Source organism: Rhincodon typus, chromosome 4 (assembly GCF_021869965.1).
Source record: "Rhincodon typus isolate 14 chromosome 4, sRhiTyp1.1, whole genome shotgun sequence".
NCBI lineage: Eukaryota > Metazoa > Chordata > Chondrichthyes > Orectolobiformes > Rhincodontidae > Rhincodon > Rhincodon typus.
The window spans coordinates 81,797,936-81,821,376 of record NC_063335.1 but is presented as its reverse complement, the minus strand read 5'-3'; the positions used below and the strand labels follow the sequence as shown (position 1 = coordinate 81,821,376).

The following is a 23,441-nucleotide window of genomic DNA, read 5'->3' as shown; positions in this document are numbered from 1 at the left end:
ATCCCTTTACATCTTGTCTGCGACCAGACTGCACAATACAAACTGACCAAATGTTTGGTGAATTGCTGCAACAGCTTTGAGTAAGTTTTCTATTTACATAGTGTAGCATTCCTTCAGATGTGCAATGACCATTTAGGACTTGCTTGTCATCAACAATACAGCATCTGTGTGCTCATTTGAAATTGCCAGCCTATACGCCAATGCGCCAATTCAAGGAAGCCACAAAACTCATAAACCTCTGCACTGCAGCACTATATCTAGACCTGCGACCCTTGTGTGAATCATTATTCACTGAACATATGAGTTCAGCAACACGTCATTGATTTTAGTTTCAATGATGCTATATATGCTCTAAATGTGATGTTGGCATGGGATCCCTCCAGACCCAGTGCCCACAAGTATCTTTATTGGGTTTCAAGAGAAATGTTTCTTCGATGGAATGATATCCAACCTACTACTGGCTCTCTATTTCTGATATGCAGATCATGTACTTGCTTTGTTTGAACTTGCTGTTATTGTGTGAAAAATTCCTTAAATGTCTTAATTGGCTCCATCCTGTGATAAAATTCACATTTGAAATGGATGAGTCAACTGAGCTCCCTTTCCTCAAAGTCCAAATTCAGAAATTGACCACAGCGATCTCTATTACTGTCTACCATAAAACTAGCTTCACTGGTCAGTGTTCCCACTAGCATTCCCACAATTCCAAGCCCAGATCTGTCCACAATACTCCACGTGGGGTTTAACCAGGGTTTTGTATAACTGCAGCATAACTTCTGCATCCTTAAACTCCAGACCTCTCGATATAAAGGCCAGCATTCCACTAGCTTTCTTGATTATTTTCTGCACCTGTTTGTGACATTTTCAAGATGAATGCACCTGAACCCCCAAGTCTCTTTAGACATCCGATGTATTTAACTTCATACCATCTAGAAAGTACCCTAATCTATCCTTTTTCAGTTCAAAATTGATAGCTTTATACTTGCTTACAGTGAACTCCATCTGCCAAAGTTTTGCCTATTCACTTAATCTCTCAATATCCTGTTGTAATTTTATGCTGCCATCTACACTGTCTACAATGCCGCCTAGCTTTGTGTCATCAGCAAACTTGAGTACATGTATTTCTATGCCATTATCCAAGTTGTTAATAAACAATGTGAATAATTCATGCCCTAATATAGATTCTTGTGGGATATCACTTGTCACATCCTGCCAATCTGAGTACCTCCCTATTATTCCTACTTTCTGTCATCTGCCGTTCAGTCAATTTCCCAGCATGTCATAATTTGCTCTCAATTGCCTGGACCTCTACCTTAATTCTTATGTGAGACTTTATCAAATGCCTTCTGGTAGTCCATATAAACAACATCCACAGACATTGCCTTGCCCACTACTCAGTTACTTCAAAAAATTCAGTAAGGGTTGTTAAGACAAAAAGCTTTGACAATATGTGTTTTCCTTCAGCAATATGCAAGATCCATTTTACTAAATAGATGGTATTTGAATGGTAAAAGTTCTTCTAGTTTTAAACTATGTAATCTTCTGACATTTCTGAAGAAGGGTCTAGGCCCAAAACATCAGCTTTCCTGCTCCTCTGATGCTGCTTGGCCTGCTGCGTTCATCCAGCTCTACACCTTGTTATCTCTAATCTTCTGACTTCATTCTTTTTGTAAATTATCCTAGTTTGGGATTTTCATTTTCTTTTCAAAAATGTATTGGTCCCTACTGAGATCATGGCCTGTACAAGACATTAAAGACAGCAGAGTAAATTAAGGAAAAAAAGATTAAAACAGTACAGGTCTTTACAAGTGAAGAAATACAATGATACAAAACGATGAATCTTTGCAGAAGGTCTGTTAGCACAGTGGTAGCATTCCTAACTCTTCATCACAGACTGTGGGTTCAATTCCCATTTCAGGACTTGATGGCCACAAAGGTGTTTATGACCGAAGGAAAACTACTTTAAAAAACACACAGTAATACAAGCAAATGAACAGATGGTCATACCGATCCTCCATTTTGAATTATACAAGATGGTGGAGAAATGAGAGTGACTGCCTTAATATCAAAGCCAAATGTAACCAAGTGCGGCAACAACCCTGGAAAAAAAAACTGGAGTCAATGGAAGTCAAGGGAAAACTCTCCACTGATTGGAGTCATGACTAGCACAAGGAAAATGAGTGTATTGTTGAAGGTCAGTCATCTCATCTCCAGCACAATATATACAGGAATTCCTCAGGTTAGTGCCCTAGACCCAACAATCTCTAGCTGCTTCATCTCTTCCCACAATCATAAGGTCGGAAATGGGAATGTTCACTGGTGACTATGAACACAATGTTCAGCATAATTCTCTAAACCTCAGATACTAAAGCAATCCATGTCTAAATACAACAAGATTTGGACAACTTGCAGGTTTGGGCTCATAAGTGGCAAGTAACATTTACCACATAGATGTCATTACAAAGACCATATCCACCAAGAGAAAATCTAACCATCATCCTTTGACATTTAATGGGATTATCATCACTGTATTCCCAATGATCAGTATGCTTAGGTTACCATTGACTAGAAACTGAACTGAATCAGCTATATAAATACTGTGTGTACAGGAACAGGTCATAGGCTAGGAATTCAGCAGTGAGTAATTCACCTCCTGATTCCGCAATGTCTGTCCACCATCTGCAAGACACAAGTCAGGAGTGTGATGGAGTACTCCTTACTTGCCCGGATAAGTGCAGCTTCAATACACAAGAATCTTGGCCCCATCCAAGACTAAGAGGCTAACTTGATTGGCACCATATCCGCAAACACTCACTCGCAACACTCAATGGCAGCAGTGTGAACCATCTGCAAGATGCACTGCAGAAATTCACCAAGGCTCCTTTGACAGAACCTTCCAAACCCATAAGCATGTCCATCTAGAAGGACAAGGGCAGCAGATACATGGGAACACCAGCACCTCTAAGTTCCTCTCCAAGCCACTCCCATTCAAACTTGGAAATGTATCGCTGTTTCCTTAGGATCACTGGGTCAAAAATACTGGAACTCCATTGTGGGTGTACCTAGACCAAATGGACTGCAGCAGTTCAAGGTGGCAGCTCACCACCATTTTCACAAGGAAAATTAAGGACAGCAAGAAATGCTGGACTACCCAGCAAAGACCATAAACCTTGTATGAATTTTTAAAAAAAATTTGCACAAACATGGGAGCAGATCAGAAAATTGGACTTTACTGGGATCACATCAACAAACATGCACTATCCACTAACTGCACACAATGCCGCAGCATGCACTATAAGACAGTTAGGGATGGAAAATAAATGCTAGCCTCATCAGCAAAGTCCATATCCCACAAATGAATTTAAAAAAAATGTCAGACCAGTCTGTCAATATGTCTTATTTTCTAGTTGAAGTGATTTTTTCTTCTGAGAATATTGGTTGATAATTAGTTTGTAAATCCTTCCCATGTGGTCAATGCTGAGAGATTCCTGTTCAGCTGGGACCATGTTATAGCTGCAGCACCACAGCCTCCTCATGTTAAATCATCCTACAGGACGGTTGTCTGCATGAGCAATGATTTTTTTTCTAAATCACTGTTTTGGCCTCAACCAGAGTGTGACTGTATTTGAGGTAGGATCTAAAGGCTTTAGAAAGAATGCAGAAAAGATTTATAAGAACGGTTCCATGGATTGCAGCCATCGGTTAAATGGTTAGACTAAGAAGAACAATCCCAGCTTCTCCAGAAATGATAAGTTCAAAGGAGATTTGATAGAATTGTTCAAAACCACAGAGAGTCTAAACAAAGCAAAAGTCTCTCCAGCAGTGGATGTGTTAAGACCCAGATGGTGCCGATTTAATGGTGATTGGCAAAAGTAGCAATGGAGATTGAAGAAAGTATTTTTAACACAGTGATTAAAATCTGGAATGCACTGCCTAAGGATATAGTAGAGGCATTTTTGACTGCAGCTGTCAAGACAGAATTGGGTAATCACCAAAAGAGATACAAAGACAAAGGACAAGGAGGGAAGGTAGGGCGGTGAGTGGGGTGCAGAACTAGATGAATTGTTCTTGCAGAGTGTTGGCAGAAACACAAAAGGCAGAATTTTGTTTTGTATTTGTAAGCTTCATAACTGGCGAGGGGGAGGTTATAAAAACGTGATACCTCAATCCACAGAATCAGGACAAGCAAACTTTTGGTCCAACATCTCATTCTCAAGGAATGTTGGAGTGTCTGTTGCCACAGAAGAATGGAGTTGCAGGATGATTCCAGCACAGAAAGGAGGCCATTCAGCCAGACAAGCCTGTGCTCCCTGTCTGCATGAGGTATTTAGGAGTTCCGAGGGAATTCAAAGCCATGATTGAATCAGCTTAGACTAACTTTTCAGGCAGTGCCTTTAAGATGCAACTACTCAGTGCAGAAAAATAGATTTTTCTCTTGTGCTGTTGGTTGTCTTGTTGAACACTTTCAATCTCCGTCCCCTGGTTCTCCACCTTCTGTAAATGAGAATAGTTTCTCTCTATTTCCCTTTGTGCCATCTGTATGGAGAACAACTTGCTAAAGTCACTAGATAACAATTGAGGGGACTACTTTATCATGGGATTGTCCTTTTACACATTTGAATTTCTGGAATTTATAGTGCTCAGAAAATTTAACAGGTGCTGGACTAGGAAGCATGGGCTCCATAGGGATTGGTATAATGGACCTTCTCCTTCAGCCCTTCTGAAGAACAGAAAGGTTACACATAATGCAAACTGCATCTAGCCAGGCTAATGCCAGCATTACATACTCTGGTCTTTAACATAGCAGCCCAACAGGCAAAAGGAAGGCCGAATTCAAATGAACTGAAAGCACGGAAGCAAAGCAGCAAATGGAAGCCTCAAACTCTCAAAAGTCCATTTGGTTAAGAGAAACAATTAAAGCTTACCTATTGGGGTTGTCTTTGGTTAATTGCCAGCCTAAGGGAGGTTCCAGGTGCAAACCTGAAGAAACTAATGTTGGGTGTCCCCATATCTGGGTGCCTCATAGGCAAATTAAATGGCTCAGAGGTCATTAATCTTTATGTTTTTGGCCTGTGCCTACTGAAGCCAAAGCTTAGTTCTTCACCCCTCCAGAAAGTTTCCAAAATCGTGGGGCAATGTAAAGAAGGTTGAAAATAGCTAGATTCATCCATCTTTCTTACTTTGCCCATACGTTTCCCAAGCACAAAATAAGCAAAATCATTTTTGCAAAAATAATAACTTGGATATTCTCCAATATGGACAGTTAATATCCAGGTTCTGATTCAAACTGCAAATTGTCTGCATCAACTGATAAATCATCAGCACTTTGTCCAAAACTACAAAGCCCTGACTTCAACCTATTCTGAAGTTTACTCAAGCAGCCAAGACAAGAAAAGGGAATATAATTCCTATCACAACGCCACTCAAGCTTTCAGTTAATGAAACAGCATACCCAAGGCCCGATAAAATATTCTCCAGGTGCTTAAATACCAACCTCCATGACCTAAGTCTTCACTAATGCCAGCAAGCCTTTCCAATGCATATTTATCCACCCTTAATTGTAACAATTTAATTCTCAATATGACTGGAAGGCTTTCCTAATTACAATGTCCATTCCATTTATGAAATATTCAAAGCACTAGCTTCCGACTGATAATGTAGACCATCAGGAAAATCCACATATGTAAAATTCTTTCTAACTTAATGCTTCAAAGTAAAATGTATGTTCCATCAGGTTTAAACTTTTCAGGTTTGAAATCGCTTTCTCTTTGTACTCACGTGTCTCATGAGAAGGAATATGCAGCAGTCAATTAAGGAATTCAGATTTCTGAAAAAGCTTAAAACCTGTTGTCTAGCAATGTGCAGTTTTTAACAGTTGACAAAGCTTTCACTTCCTATTTCGGATTTATCTCCACCAGATACCTCTATTTACCGGCAGCATCTGTGGAGGGAAAACAGAGTTAATGGTTCGAGGCCAGTGATCCTTCTTCAGAACTCTGGATATGAAACATTAACCCTGTTTTCTCTGTACAGATGCTGCCAGACCTGCTGAGTTTCTCGAGCAATTTCTGTTTTTGTTTCAGATTTCCAGCATTCGCAGATCTGTGCTTTATTTTACCTCCATTTACTGTTGGTCCAATCTTTCAATTTCAGTCCAGGTAACTCCATCCAGTTGTCTAAGCTAATTGTCAGCATGGATCTTTTCATTACCTAAAAACAGGCAATAGGTTATTTTTACTGGGAGACCATATGAGCGACCATAGTCCAGATAGCACTAATGTTTAAAAAAATGCATGAGATCAAATAAATAATAAAACAGTAATCAAATTATCACAAAACTTTTGTGTGAACTTCTGTGCGAGGAATGCTAACTTATAAAATCTACTCATTCGCTATATTCCCATTGTAACCTAAGCAATTATCTTCCACTCTCATTAGGGTATATAATCATCATTCAATTTCCATAACATATTATGTTGCACAGGAAATAAGATACTAACATGCCATGCACCACCAGGCAGACCTCTCCCCAGCACCAAATGAGGAATGCACTTGTGTTTTTCTAGCTTCCACTGTAGGACTGATGGATGGTCAAACCTAATGTCTGCATCAGGGTGAAGAAGGGTATCGAAGAGAAGGGCCACAGGGTTGGATGACCTGCCTTCAAGACCTTCAGATAAATATCCCAGATCCTGTAAGAGGGAATGTGACATTAATCATTAGTAAGAGCCCTGAGATAATGGCATGTTGTTATTTATTCTTATACAATTATTCATAATATACTCTGCCACATTCTCCTCATAACTTCTCCTTTGTCGAATATTAAAGTCTCTGCTAATCAATTTATGGCCAGGACCAAGAAATATAACCAGTGATAACTAGTCTTCTCTCACTCCATATCAAGGTTAATGTTTCTTATTCATTCATGGGATGTAAGCATTGTTAGATGGGCCAACATTTATTGGCCATCACTAGTTGCCCTTGAAATTGGTAATTGTTGCTCTATGGCATCATGTAACGTCAGTGTTATAACTGCACCATGTGCCAGCCATGTACTGCCAACACATTGTACATGCTTCAAGCATGCAGCCACATCTCAACATCTGAGGGGAGTAGTCCTCAGTCAAGTCTAGGTAGACATTCTTCAGTCCTGGGTTCCAGCATTGTAAGTTAAGGGCAGACACCACTGTCAATCCAAGGACTTGGGCTTGGGATTGGACACTGTCAGTCAGTCACTTGGTGTGGTCAAGCTCAGGGAGTTCCATACCTCTACAATTCAGGAAGGGGGTCACATTCGGCCTTGTAGTTCCATTTGAAATGCTCCTTAAATTAAAACCAATGTTTTTCTCATATTTGGGATGAGGGCATCACTGGTTGGCCAGCATTTATTGCTCATCCCTAAGAGTGAACCACATTGCTGTGGTTCTGGACTCATATGTAGGCCAGACCAGGTAAGGATGGCAGATTTCCTTCACTAAGTAACATCAGTGAAACAAATGGGTTTTTATGACAATCAACAATAGTTATATGGTGACCATAAGGCTAGCTTTTAATTCCAGTATTTTATTGAATTCAAACGTAACCATCTGCCATGGTGGAATACAAACCCGTGCCCCCAGAACATTAGTCTGAGGTTCTGGGTTACTAGCTCAATGTTATTATCACAATTCCAGTAGACTTAAGAGAACTAAACTAAACAGAAATGCAATTTAATGTACAAATGCACAAAATGCTGACATCACACTGACCTGATCTACAACAGAAAGATGCCTTCCTTCTTCCAGCTTGCCATGAAGGATTGGATTTGGATGGACAGCTCCTGGTGCCATGTATGGCCTATATCCAGAGAGCAGATAGGAAAGACATATTCCAGAAGGACCATTTCCTGGATTAATGATTTTAGTAACATTGTTATGTAGATATAATGTTTCTAAAGACAAGTTTAAGAAAAAATGAAACCAGATTAATTTAACCCACCCAATAGTTTGTAGGTGATCAGTGTGGCTAAGCCACATATTTAATGCCTTATGATTTTACTCTGCATCAAAGTTAACAGAATGTAAAATTGTGTAAAATGTGAAACATGACAGTTTTCGTGCCAAGTAGGTTAATTTAAAATAACCCCAAAAGACTTTCCAGATTGACATCTTCAAATAACTTTTAATTGTTCAAAATCTTAAATTAGATCAACAACAAGAATATAAATGCAAAAGAACTTGTTTGTGGTTTAACTGTAAAAACAATTAAACTTTCTATATAATCAAGGATTCATCTATTTAAAATAAATACTAATCCAGGCCAGGCTACTCATACAAATTGGGTGGCATGGTGACTCAGTGGCTAGCACTGCTGCCTCACAGCACCAGGGACCTGGGTTCAAGTCTAGCCTTGGGCGACTGTCTGCGTGGTGTTTGCATATTCTCTCTGTGTCTACGTGGATTTCCTCAGGGTGCTCTGGTTTCCTCTTCCAGTCCAACGATGTGTAGGTGAGTTGGATTTGGCTCTGCTAAATCGCCCATAGTGTCTAGGATGGGAAATGCAAGGATAGAATAGGGGGTGGGTCTGAGTGGGATGCTCTTTGGAGGGTCACTGTGGACCTGAATGGCCTGCTTCCACACTGTAGGGATTCTACAAAATGTAGTTTACCCTTAATTTGTGAAGGCAACAGCTGACAAGCTTTGAATGCAAGATCAACTGATTTCCAAAGATATTTTCAGTCAAACAATTTACACCATTTTAAATAAAATGTGTCCCTCGATTGGCCATAATATTGAATGTGAGGCTGCGTCAAGGTTGTGCATTGTTTAAAAGTTTTGTTTGATTTGTACACAGGAATTGATGTCTCTGGCTAGGCCAGCATTTATTGCTCATCCCTAATTGTAGGGAGGGCAGTTAAGAGTCATCCACATTGCTGTGAATCTGGAGTCAAATGTAGGCCACACCAGGTTAGGATAGCTGTTCCCCTTCCCTACAGTACATTAGCAAACCAGATGAGTTCATACAACAATTGATATAGGTTTATATGGGGAGCATTAGTTCAGCTCGCTATTCCTGATTTTATTAAATTCAAATTTCACCATCTGCAATGATGGGATTTGAACTGATGATATTGGTCTGGGGTTTTGAATTATTTAAACAGTGATTTTACCTCTACACTACTGCCTCCTCACCAAACCAATCAAGCAGGCTGCTTTGTCTTGAATGGTATCAAGCTTCTTGAGTGTTGTTAGAGCTGCACTCATCCAGGCAAGTGAGGAGTATTCCATCATACTCCCAACTTGTGCCTTGTTGGCTTTGGGGAATCAGAAGGTCAGTTACTAGCTGCAAAATTCCTAACATCTAACCTCTAATTTTTGATCAATGGTAAACACTCCTCCCCCTCTCAGCCCTCTGCTTGTTTCTAGTGGAGGATTCAGCGATGGTAATTGCATTGAATGTCAAACAGAAATGGTTAGAATCTCTTGTTGGAGATGGTCATTGTCTGGCACTTGTATGTCACAAATATAACTTGCATTTGTCAGCCCAAACATGGATATTGTCCACATCTTGCTGTATGTGGAAATGGACTTCTTCAGTATTTGAGGAATTGTGAATGTGAAAGTCATGTAATGATCAGCAAACGTCCCCACTTCTGACCTTACGTTGGAAGAAAAGTCATTCACAAAACAATCAAAAATGGTTCAGCCTAAGACAATACCCTGAGGAACTCCTACAGAGATGTCCTGGCCTACATAACTTGTTATGCATCTCACCTAACTTTTATTTTAGTTGAAGTCAATATTTAGACTAATGTATCAAACCAAATCAAAATGACCTGATGGAACCTTTATAAATAATTTGCATATATGATTTCCATATTATCCTTGCAGAGATCCATATCACTATAGTTGATGCTTATATAAAATTTATAGTTTCCTGTTTCCTATACCCAAACCATCCTGCAGGAAACTAACTAGTTCAGATCAAACATCTACTATACATCCGAACTGATCTTAATTTCCATTGATAGAAATGAAAATTAAAAACAGACACTATCTAAAAGAAGAAACTGTTTCAATCTTATCATTTTTCAGCAGGTCAATTTGCATTAAAATTATCCCCTGCAAAATCTGGTAGTGTAGCAATACCGAGAGGGCCTGACAGAAGCCACTGTCACAATTTTTACGTTATTCAATTAACGTGAGAAAAACATAATAAGTTTTCCGTTGTTTCTCCAGTAGGGCACAAATTCTCACAGGATCTAAGAGATTGAAAATTGATAGAATAAGGATTCTAATAGTGAATGGTTTATGGTATAACCTATATGGTAAGTTTATAAATAACTGATTGTTAAAAGCAACAACAATAGAGCTTTTTCTCTTCAAGCTGATGGTAGTATTGCAGAAGTCTTGAATACAACAGCAAGGAAGTTATAAGGGAGTTGTATATAGAATGTTAGTTAGGCCACAGCTGGAGTACTGAGTGCAGTTCAGGACACCACACTATAGCTAGGATGTGAATATATTAAATATGGAGCAGAAGAGATTCATCAGGATGTTGCCTGAGCTGGAGTGACTCAGCTACGAAGAGAGAGTAGATAGACTGGGATTATTTACCTTAGAGCAGAGAAGGTGGAGAGGGCATGGAGGTGGTTGAGTTGTACAAAGTTCTAAGGGGCAGAGACAGGGTGGTTAGGTTGAAACCTTTCCCCTTAGGAGTAGGGTTACAGTTTTAAAGTACAGAGAAGAAGGTTTTGAGGAGATTTGAGGAAAGATTTGTTTCATCCAGAGGGTTATGAGTATGTGGAATTCACTAAAGGATGGTAGAAGCAGGAACCCACTGTTAAGTACTATTTAGAAGAGCACTCAAAATGCCATAGTATACAAGGCTATGGAGCAAGAGCTGGAAAATGAGATTAGAACAGGCAGCTGTTTAATGACTAGTATAGACTCGATAGGCTGAAGAGCCTCTTTTCAAGCTGTAAAAACTCTATTATTTCACACAGGATTTCCTAAACTCATGTCTTCAACTGCCTTATAGTATGTCTCCTTCTCTAACATATGCACAGGATCTGTTTCTGGAGCTTACTTCTGACTGAATTTTAAGCTCTGCAGAACTTCTCCCAACCCCTAACTGCTTCAAGGCTGCTAATAACAGCACAGGTGCTGTTGTGGACCTCTTCCCTGTCTCTGCCTGCTACTGGCTCCTCTCTGTCTGAAGTCAGCAAAAGCCTTAGCAATCATCTCCCCAGGTGGCTTGTTGGTCATTTAGTTGAAATCACATGATTTCTTGTAAATTCTTCATTGAAGTCAATGTTCAAAATGACTTTGTAACTTCAAAAAATAAACAGGTCAGATCTTCATAGAACTGAAAAACTAAAACTTGTGTTCTCCAGCTTAGAACCAAGGTTCTCAAATAATAATGAAAATATGTTATGCATCTACAGAAGAGAACAGTTAACTCATTCTCCCACATTTTAAAGCAATACAACAAAATTGACACCTCAGCACCTTGGGTCATTCAAATGAACTTTACAGTTAAGTAATTTTGAAATGTTATACTTGAAATAATGCTACAGCCAATTTAGCCATCATATCCTAACAACAACATTCCTGTTCTTCTTTCAATTGGGATGTTTATCTCCCACCTGAGATGACAGACAGGGCTTCTATTTAGCATTTCATCTGAAGGAGAGCATCTTTTAACAGTATAATTTTCCCTGTGACACAGCTGCTCATGTTTCTAGAATCTGACTGGAAGTAGATTCTGTTCTGATTTAAAAGTTAAACTGTCAGCACTCAACAAAAGCTGATAAATAAGAATGCGCACTTTGATATCACCTTTTAGACACTCCATTTATACTTACTTGGAGTCACAGCTGAAGAATTACTTTATAATTAGTTACTGATGTGGCAAGATACAGAGACATTCTGCACACAGCAAGATCCCACAAATAGCAATATGATACATAACTTGGTGATTCTTCACACTTGGGGAAAAGAACTGCTGCAGCCATAGCAGAACAAGTGATAACAAGGTAACAAACAGGGACAGAGTGCAGCTAAACATGTGGCTACAGGGCTGGTGTAGGAGGGAGGGCTTCCATTATGTGGATAATTGGAGCACATTCTGGGGAAGGTGGGACCTGTACAGTAAGGACGGGTTCCATCTGAACCAACACAAGGAGAGGCCACTTTGGATTTGGTGCTTGGCAATGAACCGGGCCAAGTGTTAGACCTGTTGGTAGGAGAGCATTTTGGCGATAGCAATCATAACTCTGTTACTTTTACAATAGTCATGGAAAAGGATAGGTACATACAGCAGGATAAGGTTTATAATTGGGGGAAGGATAATTACAATTCTGTTAGGCAAGAACTGGGTAACATAAAACGGGAACAGATGCTGTCAGGGATATCCTGGGAGGGAGGTTTGCTCGAGCTATACAGAATGTTTTAAACTAAATTGGCAGGGAGTAGGGAACCGGATTTGTAATTCAGAGGATGAGGTATTCAGCCTTCCAACAGACACAACAGGGAGTGAGGTTGTTAATAAAGAAATGTGGTCGATGGAGCGTAATTGTGGACACAGAGATGGTTTGAGGTGTGTATTCTTCAATGCTAGAAGTATCGGAAATAAGGCGGATGAACTTAGAGCATGGGTCAGTACTTGGAACTACGATGTTGTGGCCATTACAGAAACTTGGATAACTCAGGGACAGGAATGGTTGTTGGAAGTTGTGGGATTTAGATGCTTTAAAAGAAATAGGGAGGGTGGTAAAAGAGGTGGGGGAGTGGCGTTGCTAGTCAGGGCTAGTATAGCAGCTACTGAAAGGCAGTTCGAGAATGATATGTCTACAGAGTCAGTTTGGGTTGAGGTCCGAAATAACGAAGGAGCAGTCACTTTGTTGGGGGTTTTCTACAGACCCCCTAATAGTTGCAGAGAAGTGGAGGAGCGGATTGGGAGGCAGATACTGGAAAGGTGCAGAAGTCACAGGGTTGTAGTCATGGGTGACTTCAACTTTTCAAATATTGATTGGAAACTTTTTAGTTGTAATAGTTTAGATGGAGAGGATTTTGTCCAATGCATTCAGGAAGGATTCTTGACACAGTGTGTAGATAGACCAACACGAGGAGAGGCCACTTTGGATTTGGTGCTTGGCAATGAACCGGGCCAAGTGTTAGACCTGTTGGTAGGAGAGCATTTTGGCGATAGCAATCATATCTCTGTTACTTTTACAACAGTCATGGAAAAGGATAAGTACATACAGCAGGATAGGGTTTATAATTGTGGGAAGGGTAATTACAATTCTGTTAGGCAAGAACTGGGTAACATAAAATGGGAACAGATGCTGTCAGGGAAGCGCACTATTGAAAAGTGGAGATTGTTTAAGGAATGCATACTGCGTGTGCTCTAAATGTTTGTCCCTAGCAGGCAGGGAAGATGCGGTCAAGTGAGGGAGCCTTGGTTCTCAAGAGAGGTCGAACGACTGGTTAAGAGGAAGAAGGATGCTTATGTAAGGTTTAGGAAACAAGGAACAGAAAAGGCTCCAGAGGGATACAAGTTATCCAGGAAGGAGCTGAAGAAAGGGCTTAGGAGAGCTATAAGGGGGCATGAGAAAACCTTGGCAGATAGGATCAAGGAAAACTCCAAGGCTGTTTACACATACGTAAGGAATAAGATAATAACCCGAGAAAGGGTAGGGCCGATCAAGGATTGTAAAGGGAATTCGTGCTCAGAGCTGAAAGAGACAGGAGAGGTCCTTAATGATTACTTTTCTTCGGTATTCACAACTGAGAGGGATCTAGTTGTAGAGGAGGACAGTGTGAAACAGGCTGGTAGGCTAGAGGAGGTTGCTGTTAGTAAGGAAAATGTGCAAGGAATTTTGAGGAAGTTGAAGATAGGGATTTATCCTGATGGGATTTATCCAAGGATTCTATGGGAAGCGAGGGAAGAGATCGCAGGACCTTTGGCGATGATCTTTTCGTCCTCACTGTCCACAGGTATAATGCCGGAAGATTGGAGAGAGGCAAACGTCATTCCCTTGTTCAAAAAAGGGAATAAGGATAACCCCGGAAATTACAGGCCAGTTAGTCTTACATCAGTGGTGGGCAAATTATTGGAAAGGGCTCTGAGAGATAGGATTTATGATCACTTGGAAAGGCACAGTTTGATTAGTGATAGTCAGCATGGATTTGTGAGGGATAGATCATGCCTCACAAACCTTATTGAGTTCTTTGAAGAGGTGACCAAACACGTGGATGAAGGTAGAGCAGTGGATGTGGTATACATGGATTTAACTAAGGCGTTTGATTAGGTTCCCCATGGTAGGCTCATGCAGAAGGTAAGGAGGCATGGGATAGGAGGAAATGTGGCAGATTGGATTCAGAATTGGCTGGCCCTTAGAAGACAAAGGGTGGTAGTGAATGGAAAATATTCAACATGGTGCTCAGTTACGAGTGGTGTACCACAAGGATCTGTTCTGGGTCCTCTTCTATTTGTGATTTTTGTACATGATTTGGATGAAGGAGTGGAAGGGTGGATTAGTAAGTTCGCAGATGATATGAAGGTGGGTCGTGTTGTGGACAATGCAGAGGGCTGTTCTAGGTTACAAAGGGACATTGATAGGATGCAGAGCTGGGCTGAAAAGTGGCAGATGGAGTTTAACCCTGAAAAGTGTGAGGCAATTCATTTTGGAAGGAAAAACTTGAAAGCAGAATACAGCGTTAACGGAAAGATTCTTGGCAGTGTGGAGGAGCAGAGGGATCTTGGGGTTCATGTCCACAGTTCCCTGAAAGTTGCCACCCAGGTGGATAGAGTTGTTAAGAAGGCGTGTATGGTGTGTTAGCTTTCATTAATTCAGGGATTGAGTTCAAGAGCCGTGAAGCTATGCTCCAGCTATACAAAAGCCTGGTTCGGCCACATCTGGATATTGTGTCCAGTTCTGGTCACCTCATTACAGGAAAGATGTGGAAGCATTGGAAAAGGTGCGGAGGAGATTTACCAGGATGTTGCCTGGAATGGAGGGAAGGTCTTACAAGGAAAGGTTGCGAGATCTATGGCTTTTCTCTTTAGAACGAAGAAGGATGAGAGGTGACTTGATAGAGGTGTACAAAATGATCAGTGATATAGATAGACAGCCAGAGACTTTTTCCTAGGGTGGAGGTAGCTATTACGAGGGGGCATAGTTTTAAAGTGAGTGGAGGTAGATATAGGGGAGACATCAGAGGTAGGTTCTTTACTCAGAGAATGGTCGGGGCGTGGAATGCATTGCCGGAGCGGGTAGTGGAGTCGGCCTCATTAGGGGCATTTAAGCGGCTATTAGATAGACAAATGGATGATAGTATAAGGTAGAGGTGGAGGTTAGACAGACCTTAGGATTAGGGTGAAAGTTCGGCACAACATCATGGGCCGAAGGGACTGTACTGTGCTGTACTGTTCTATGTTCTATGTTCTATAAGTGGTGTATGGTTCGATGTCCTCAATATGGTAGCTATCAAAATCAGATATTCCAACTGACTATCAAGCTGAAGGCTGTTATGCAGCAACAGTGATGGTGCTGAACTATTGCATAGCAAATTAAAAGTCATCCCATCCTATATATATTTATTCGTGTTTTTATAGAAAGAGGACTTCAATTTTAGGGATTTTGAGAATTCAAAAGAACGAGCATTTTTTTTTTAAAGCATTATACTTTATGTTATTGTTATTTTTACATTATATATTTTGTTGTCTCATTGCTTGTATATAACATTGTTTTTAACATGTATTTAATCAGTCAGATTTTGTGATATAATTAGTCTTTTTCATTGTTAATTTGACATCTGTATGTGTCTTTTTTAAATGTTTAAGCAATGTAGCTGCAATGGGAAATAAAATTTGAATTGAATCTGAGTAGAACACCTTTATACACAATTACTTCTGAATAGTAGTGTGCACAGATTCATAACAACTATGAATATTTATGTTAGAAAGGTAGAAGGAACTTACCTATAATTGTGACAGGTATATTTAATGAGAGGTCTCCAAGTAGAGTACTTTCTTCCAGAAATGGCATTGCAATCTTTCTGAAACAATAACTAAGTAGTCCTGCTTCTATGGTTTCATTTTCTGTATCCAGGCTTATCTGTTGTAATTCAGATGAAGTGAAAGTAATTAAGATGTTTCAATCGATGCATTTTCTTCCTTTAATGGGTAAGCTACATTCTTTTACACACATGTGCAAACTTGCACTGTCAAAACAAGTTTGATTCAACTAAATTAGTGCGTGGCAATATATATTTGCAATCTATATTCGTTACAATGTCAATCCTTTCAGTGCTGAAGTACTTGCACCCATCTTCAGCCAAAGGGGCTGAGTGGATGATCCATCATGCCGTCAGCATCACTGATCTCAGTCTTCAATCACTGAATTCATTGCAGAAAGTATCAAGAAAAACCTGAAGGCACTGGATACTACAAACATTCCTGCAATAGTACTGCAAATTTGTGCTCCAGAACTTGCCAAGCTATTCTAGAACAACTACAAGAGTGAAATCTACTGACAATATGGAAATTTACTGAGGTATGCCCTGTGCAAAGAGCAGGACAAATCCAACCTGTCCAACTTATGATCATTGTGGTGGAAAGGATCAACAATAGTGCCATCAAGTTGTACTTGCAAAGGAATAAAGTGCTCACTGATGCTCCGGTTAGATTCCACCAAGGTCACGCAGCTCCTAACCTCATAACAGCCTTGATCTAAGCGTGGACATAAGAGTTAAATTCCAGATGTGAAGTGAGGGCTATTGCCATGACTTCAAAGTAGCATTTAACCAAGTCTGGCGATAAGGAACCCTCACAAATCTGAAAGCATCATCCAAGCTAAAGTGGCCCACTTGATTGACAATCTATTCACCATTTTCAACATTCACTCTCCTCACCATCAGAATCATATACACTTGAACTAAGACGCCCCTCACTCAATAACCTCTGATGTAAAAAAGCCCAGCTGTCCAACCTAACAACATAAGACAACTGATTTAATCCAGGTGTCAATTTAGTAAACCTCCTCTGAACTGCTCCAATGCACTTACATCCAACCTTAAATAAGAACACCAAAATTGCAACTAGTATTCAAAATATGGTCTCACCAATGCTATGTATAACTCTCTTCTGGCTGACCTGTTTACAGCGTTTAGTACTGTTGACCACACCAGAATGTCCAATACCATCTTTTGTAATCCATCTGGGTGTGACTGTTCTTGTCGAGCTACATTCTCAACAATTTCACTGCAATCTAAGAATCCCTTGCAGTTATTTCTCTTCCTCCACCTACATTGTACTTTCGTGTCACTGTAGTACAGACACATTTCTAGGATGCAGGCAGGTCAATAAATGCAAGCCTTGCCACACCCCATGAACAAATTTTTTAAAAATCATGAATGCACTGTATTTAGTTTTCCAGAAGGCATATGCTACAGTGTCAAGTCAAATGTTATTCTAGAAAATAAAAACTCAGAAGTGTAAGGGGTGGCATATTATCATGGATAGAAGACTGGCTGGCTAACAAAAGGCAGAGAGTAAGCATAAATGTGTCTTTTCCTGGTTAGAAAGATGCAACAAGTGGTGTGCCACAGGCATCACTGCTGGGTCCTCAACTGTTCTCAGTGCGTATGTATATATATGACTTAGATGAAGGTATGGTTACCAATTTTGCTGATGACTCAAAGGGCAGTAGGCAAGTAAGTTGCAAAGAGGATAGAAGGAGGCCCAAAAAGATATCCATAGCTTAAGTGAGTGGGCAAAGATGTGGTAAATTGCATACAATTGGGAAATTGTGAACTTTTTTGATAACAAGAATAAGAAAAAAGCATTTATCTGAATGGTGAGCGATCACAGAACTCAGATGCAGAGGGATCTGTGTGTCTTCATGCATAAATTGCACAAGGTTAGTGTTGAAATGCAGCAAACAATGAGGAAAGCTAAGAGAATATTATCATTTATACAAAAATAGGAAGGCTATGCTTCAGTTATACAGGGTGAGACGACATTCAGAGTACAGAATGCTGATTACCTTATTTACAGGATGTAACTGTATTACAGACAGTTTTAGAAAGGTCGACTAAAGTAATTCCTGTAGTGGGGGGAGTGGGGTTTGGGGTTGTCCTACAAGGAAAAATTGGGCAGATAAGGTATGTATCCATTGGAGTTCAGAAAACTGACAGATGACGACTCAAACATGTAAAATCCTGAAGGAGGTTCACAGATAGGATGTGGAGAGGACGTTTCACCTTATGGGAGAGTGTGGAACTAGGGAATCTGTCTTCAAAAATCAAGAGTCAATTGGTCAGTTGGCTCTTGGAATTTGAGATGGGCCCTGATCCTCAAGAGTTGGGACAGTCTCCTGGCTATGGCTGCAGCTGGAGTATGGGCAGTGATGAGGCAGCTCTAGCAGACACGACGTTCTGGGTCCAGTTTGTGGCAGTGGGGCCTGCTTCCTCCTTGGTGTTGCATCCTCAGGGAATGGTTTGGCAGCTGCCGGAGTGTGGCAGTGTCCAGTAGCTACTTAGTAAATCAAGAAGCCGTGCATGGAACAAAAAATGAAATTTGTCCGAACTTTGTATGATTTATTGCTGTTTATAATTTATGTAATTAAAATGGCTTATGTTGACTTATACACATTTTACTGTATTTTCGTAAATACATGTCACAATGAATTACTATTTCTATTAAAATGGTGTTGAAGTAAAATCTTCTCTCACAGGGTGTCAAGAGTCCTTCAAACTCCATTCTTGAGAAGCTGTTGAAAGCTGAGTTCTTAAATAGTTTAAGGCAAAAATAGACAGATCCTTGTTAAATAAGTGGGTGTAAGGTCATCAACCATAAGCCAGAATGTGGGTTTGAGGTTACAATTGGATCAGCAATAATCTTATTGAATAGCCTATTCCTGCTCCTCATTCATATACAAATTTGTATGTCTGCAATTGTCTTGATTTTAGATTTCTAATATTCTCAGTTCTCTTTTTACTCAGAAGTCAACCACGTCAGGTTGAATTTTCAGTATGTGCTGGCAACAGGCATGGACCTCATCAATAATTAAAAGCTTCCAAAATCATATATGAGTTGTTAAACCATGATCTTTGTACAGGAAAATGAGGGTAACATGATGCTGTATGAAAGAAATTTAGGTGGTTCTTGATATATTGGCCAGCATTTTTCCATCCATCATCACCGAAAATAATAGGTCATTAATCTAACACCTCTCTCCCCTTCCTGGACCTCTCTGTCTCCATATTGGGCAACCACCTAGAAACCGATATTCATTTCAAGCCCACCGACTCCCACAGCTACCTAGAATACTCCTCCTCCCACCCACCTTCCTGCAAAAATGCTATCCCCTATTCCCAATTCCTTCGCCTCCGCCGCATCTGCTCCCAGGATGAGGCATTCCACTCCCGTACATCTCAGTTGTCCTCGTTTTTCAAGGACCGTAACTTCCCCCCCTCGGTGGTCGAGAACGCCCTCAACCGTGTCTCCCACATCTCCCGCACCTCATCCCTCACACCCCATCCACGCAATAAGAACCAAAAAAGAATCCCCCTCGTCCTCACGTACCACCCCACCAACCTCCGGATCCAACGCATCATCCTCCGACACTTCCGCCATCTGCAATCCGACCCCACCACCAAAGACATCTTTCCCTCCCCACCTTTATCTGCTTTCCGGAGGGACAACTCTCTCCGTGACTCCCTTGTCCGCTCCACACCCCCCTCCAGCTCCACCACACCCGGCACTTTTCCCTGCAACCGCAGGAAGTGCTACACCTGCCCCCATACCTCCTCCCTCACCCCCATCCCAGGCCCCAAGAAGACTTTCCACATCAAGCAGATGTTCACCTGCACATCTGCCAATGTGGTATACTGCATCCGCTGTACCCGGTGTGGCTTCCTCTACATCGGGGAAACCAAGCGGAGGCTCGGGGACCGCTTTGCAGAACACCTACGCTCGGTTCGCAATAAACAACTGCACCTCCCAGTCGCGAACCATTTCAACTCCCCCTCCCATTCCTCAGACGACATGTCCATCCTGGGCCTCCTGCAGTGCCACAACGATGCCACCCGAAGGTTGCAGGAACAGCAACTCATATTCCGCTTGGGAACCCTGCAGCCCAATGGTATCAATGTGGATTTCACAAGTTTCAAAATCTCCCCTCCCCCTACCGCATCCCAAAACCAGTCCAGCTCGTCCCTGCCTCCCTAACCTGTTCTTCCTCCCACCTATCCCCTCCTCCCACCTCAAGCCGCACCTCCATCTCCTACCGACCAACCTCATCCCGCCCCCTTGACCTGTCCGTCCTCCCTGGACTGACCTATCCCCTTCCTAACTCCCTACCTACACTCACCTTTCCTGGCCCCATCCCCGCCTCTTCGACCTGTTTGTTTCTTCTCCACCTATCCTCTCCTCCATCCCTCTTCTATCCGCCTCCCACTCTCTCCCTATTTATTTCAAAACCCCCTTCCCCTCCCCCTTTTCTGATGAAGGGTCTAGGCCCGAAACGTCAGCCTCTCTGCTCCTATGATGCTGCTTGGCCTGCTGTGTTCATCCAGCCCTGCACCTTGTTGTCTCAGGTCATTAATCTTGTTGTCTACAGCATAACAATGTACTGTAAACAAAAAATTGAGCATGTTGAGGATACAGGGGGGTCTCATCAACTGACTGAAAAGCCAGCAAGAGACCCACATTGTCTCCTTAAGGCTAGGCAATCTGGCATTGGCAAGGCCATCGACAGACCATTGCCTAGAATTAAGACATCAGTGACTGACGTCCTGTCTGCCTCAGCACCAAGAAGGAAGGAGGCCACAGGTTTTGCCAGCAGAACACTGTTATGGAGGACCAAAATGTGAGGTAAGGGAGAGGAGTGTATGTGGGGTTAGAATTCAAGGAGAAAGAGGAGCACAAGTGATAGAGGCAAGGTCAGGCAGTGATTCTCAGTGAGATCTCCCTTTCCTGGGTCCGGTTTCTCAGTTGAGCACTGATTGCCTTTTATCAATTGGTAATAATGGACCTTACCATGCTGAAGTTAATTTCAGTGGAGGCGGAAAGCCACCATGATTTTGGTACTCCATCAACTCACCTAAATAAGAAGCCTTCTTGGTTCCAAGCTCAGCATCTCTGGGAGAACAGGATCGCACCTGGTGTGTATGGAATACTTTGAGATATTTCTGAGAGAAATATATTGCTTTACAAATCTGAGTTTTCAATGAAGAAAGACTTTTCTCAGAACCATTAAGCTGAAGCTCAAGTATTTGAAACATCTCATTTCCCAGAGTATTGCAGCTATTACTGGGCTGTAGAGTGTGATTGTACGCTCAATGTTACAATGCTGCATAAGTAAACATTGTTCCCATTGATCAGAAATGGTATGAGATCTAAACAATGGCTAGCATCTGTGGACATATATAATGAACTTCATGGCAGCTGTGTGTTTACACAGTGCTGAACTCACATAGAGGACAATTAACTCACATAAAAACATTTGCAAGTATTTAATACACTCTGGCAGTCAGTTATTTTTATGCATGCCTAAATCTACATTGTTCATCATTTCAAGCTCTTATTCTGCACCAGCAATAATCCTTTTTCAATCACGCTTCCATGTGCTCAGCAATTCTTTTATCTGTGCTATCAACTGTCTTGTATAATACTGTGACACCAACAGAAATATTGCTCTGGGGCTCCCGCTTTACTGATTTAGTTTACTTTCTTGCTAGAACTTTAAATAGCATTAAGTGGTGATGATGAAGAGCTTGAGCAATATCTCATTCTGATCTGCTGAAATTGTAATGCGAATTTGAACTGATGCAGAATTATTAAATTCTAGCATCAAGGTGGTCTGTGCCCTAGTTAACCCTTTAATAACTGAGGCAATGTAACTACATATGGACGCTTTTTGTCATTACTAAAAGAATTGAAAAAAACTGAGACACAGTACCTACACTACACTATTTTGATTGCATTATTCTAGCAATTACTGCTAAACTGTTGAGTTACCCTGCCTAGAAATTATTACACCATAAATACTGCAGACCAAGTAACTCATTCTGTATTTGCCATCTTGACTTTTGGGCTCGGAAATCACACCCATTGTTGATTGAGACTATACAGCAATATTAAACATCACTATGTCTGTGAGGCAATCTTGGTAATACTTTTATAACTAGTCAGAGGCTATTTTTCCAAATTGGGAGGCACTGGATGAAAAGTAAGGAAAGTTCAGGTTAGAAGCGGATGCATTTAAAAATGTGAAAGTACAGCATAGGGGATAGAAGGAGGAATTTAAAATAGAAGGGTAAGTAAAGGGTCTTCATTTTATTACATTTTAAAACCTGGTAGTATTTATTTTAGTATGTGTGTGTGTCTGCAGTAAAACGAAAAAGTCACAAAATTACGCAGGCTGTTCGTACAAAAAAGGCTTGCAAATGCACAAACTTGTAAAATCTGAATGTAAAACTCGGTGAGGCAGGTCATGCAATATTTTGACACAAACATCCCGTTATGGAGCGAACCCGTTCGGGTTGGTGTGGGGTGTTTGCTCTAAGACCTCACACTGCAGTAATCACCTGCTTATTACCGGGGGGGTCATGGTCGCGTCCTGATTCAAGTGGGGGGGGGGGGGGGTGCAGGAGGTGCCAGACCCCGGGTCTCTCGCCTTTGTCTGTCTATGGCACTGCATGTCTAAGAAACCAATTAATCCGCATATCTTTTTGCATGGACTAAAGAAAATTTAAATGACCTTACTAAAAAATAAACTTTCTAAAACCTGCATTAATATTATCCCGAAGCAAGTATCATGCAAAATAATCCACTGATTAGTCCTGTTCTGCAAAATAGCAGCAGCTCAGGCATGAAGAAATGAAAAGTTTGATTCAACTGACCCGATCGATTGGATTTCTTGAATTGTCGGTAAAAGAAGTTCAGGACCGTACACTGCTCCAGCCCTTGCGCCAGGTATGGAGACGCCTGACCAGGGATCCTGCAGTCAGGAGGACTGTAGTGCGCTCTCTCTTTCTAATCGGCAGGCTCATCCAGCACGGTTTGTATATGAAGAAACCCGAAGCATTTCTTTCGTGTTTCCTGCTCGCTATGTCAGTGCAGCACGGCTGGAGGCGGAGTCCTGGTTGTAATTTTCGCTGATCCACTATTTAAAATAATCGAACCCAAGTCAGGAAACTTATTTGGCACAAGTGTTCGAGATGGCAGATTGTATAGGAAGAAATTCTGAAGCACACTTGCTTTCTAGTTAACCGGAGTGTTGGTTGCAGGCCAGGGCACCGTTCTGTACAAAGCAAACTGAAGTTAGCATTTAGTTATTTTGAATCCTCCTTCAGGAATTTATACTTTTGAGTGTAAAACCATAGCAACTTACATTTACACAGCACCTATGTAATAAAAATGCTCCAAGGCACTTCACAGAGAGACATGAC

General features: G+C 41.1%; 1 protein-coding gene across 3 annotated transcripts in view; it reads right to left on the bottom strand.

Annotated features, from left to right (window-relative positions):
- Positions 1 to 23,112, bottom strand: part of osgin2 (oxidative stress induced growth inhibitor family member 2) — a 33,129-nt gene extending 10,017 nt beyond the window's left edge. The window contains exons 1-6 of one of the 3 annotated variants that reach the window (XM_048595591.1): positions 22,893 to 23,112; positions 21,092 to 21,149; positions 15,967 to 16,102; positions 7,749 to 7,885; positions 6,501 to 6,692; positions 6,119 to 6,210 (exon numbers count right to left, since the gene is read on the bottom strand). In XM_048595591.1, coding sequence (XP_048451548.1) covers positions 6,119 to 6,210; positions 6,501 to 6,692; positions 7,749 to 7,885; positions 15,967 to 16,033 — 488 coding nt within the window. In that variant the 5' untranslated portion in view covers positions 16,034 to 16,102; positions 21,092 to 21,149; positions 22,893 to 23,112. Of the gene's footprint in view, positions 1 to 6,118; positions 6,211 to 6,500; positions 6,693 to 7,748; positions 7,886 to 15,966; positions 16,103 to 21,091; positions 21,150 to 22,892 lie in introns of those variants that run through there. The other 2 variants (XM_020510390.2, XM_048595592.1) reach the window with 2 other exon arrangements.
- Positions 23,113 to 23,441: the final 329 nt, after the last annotated feature.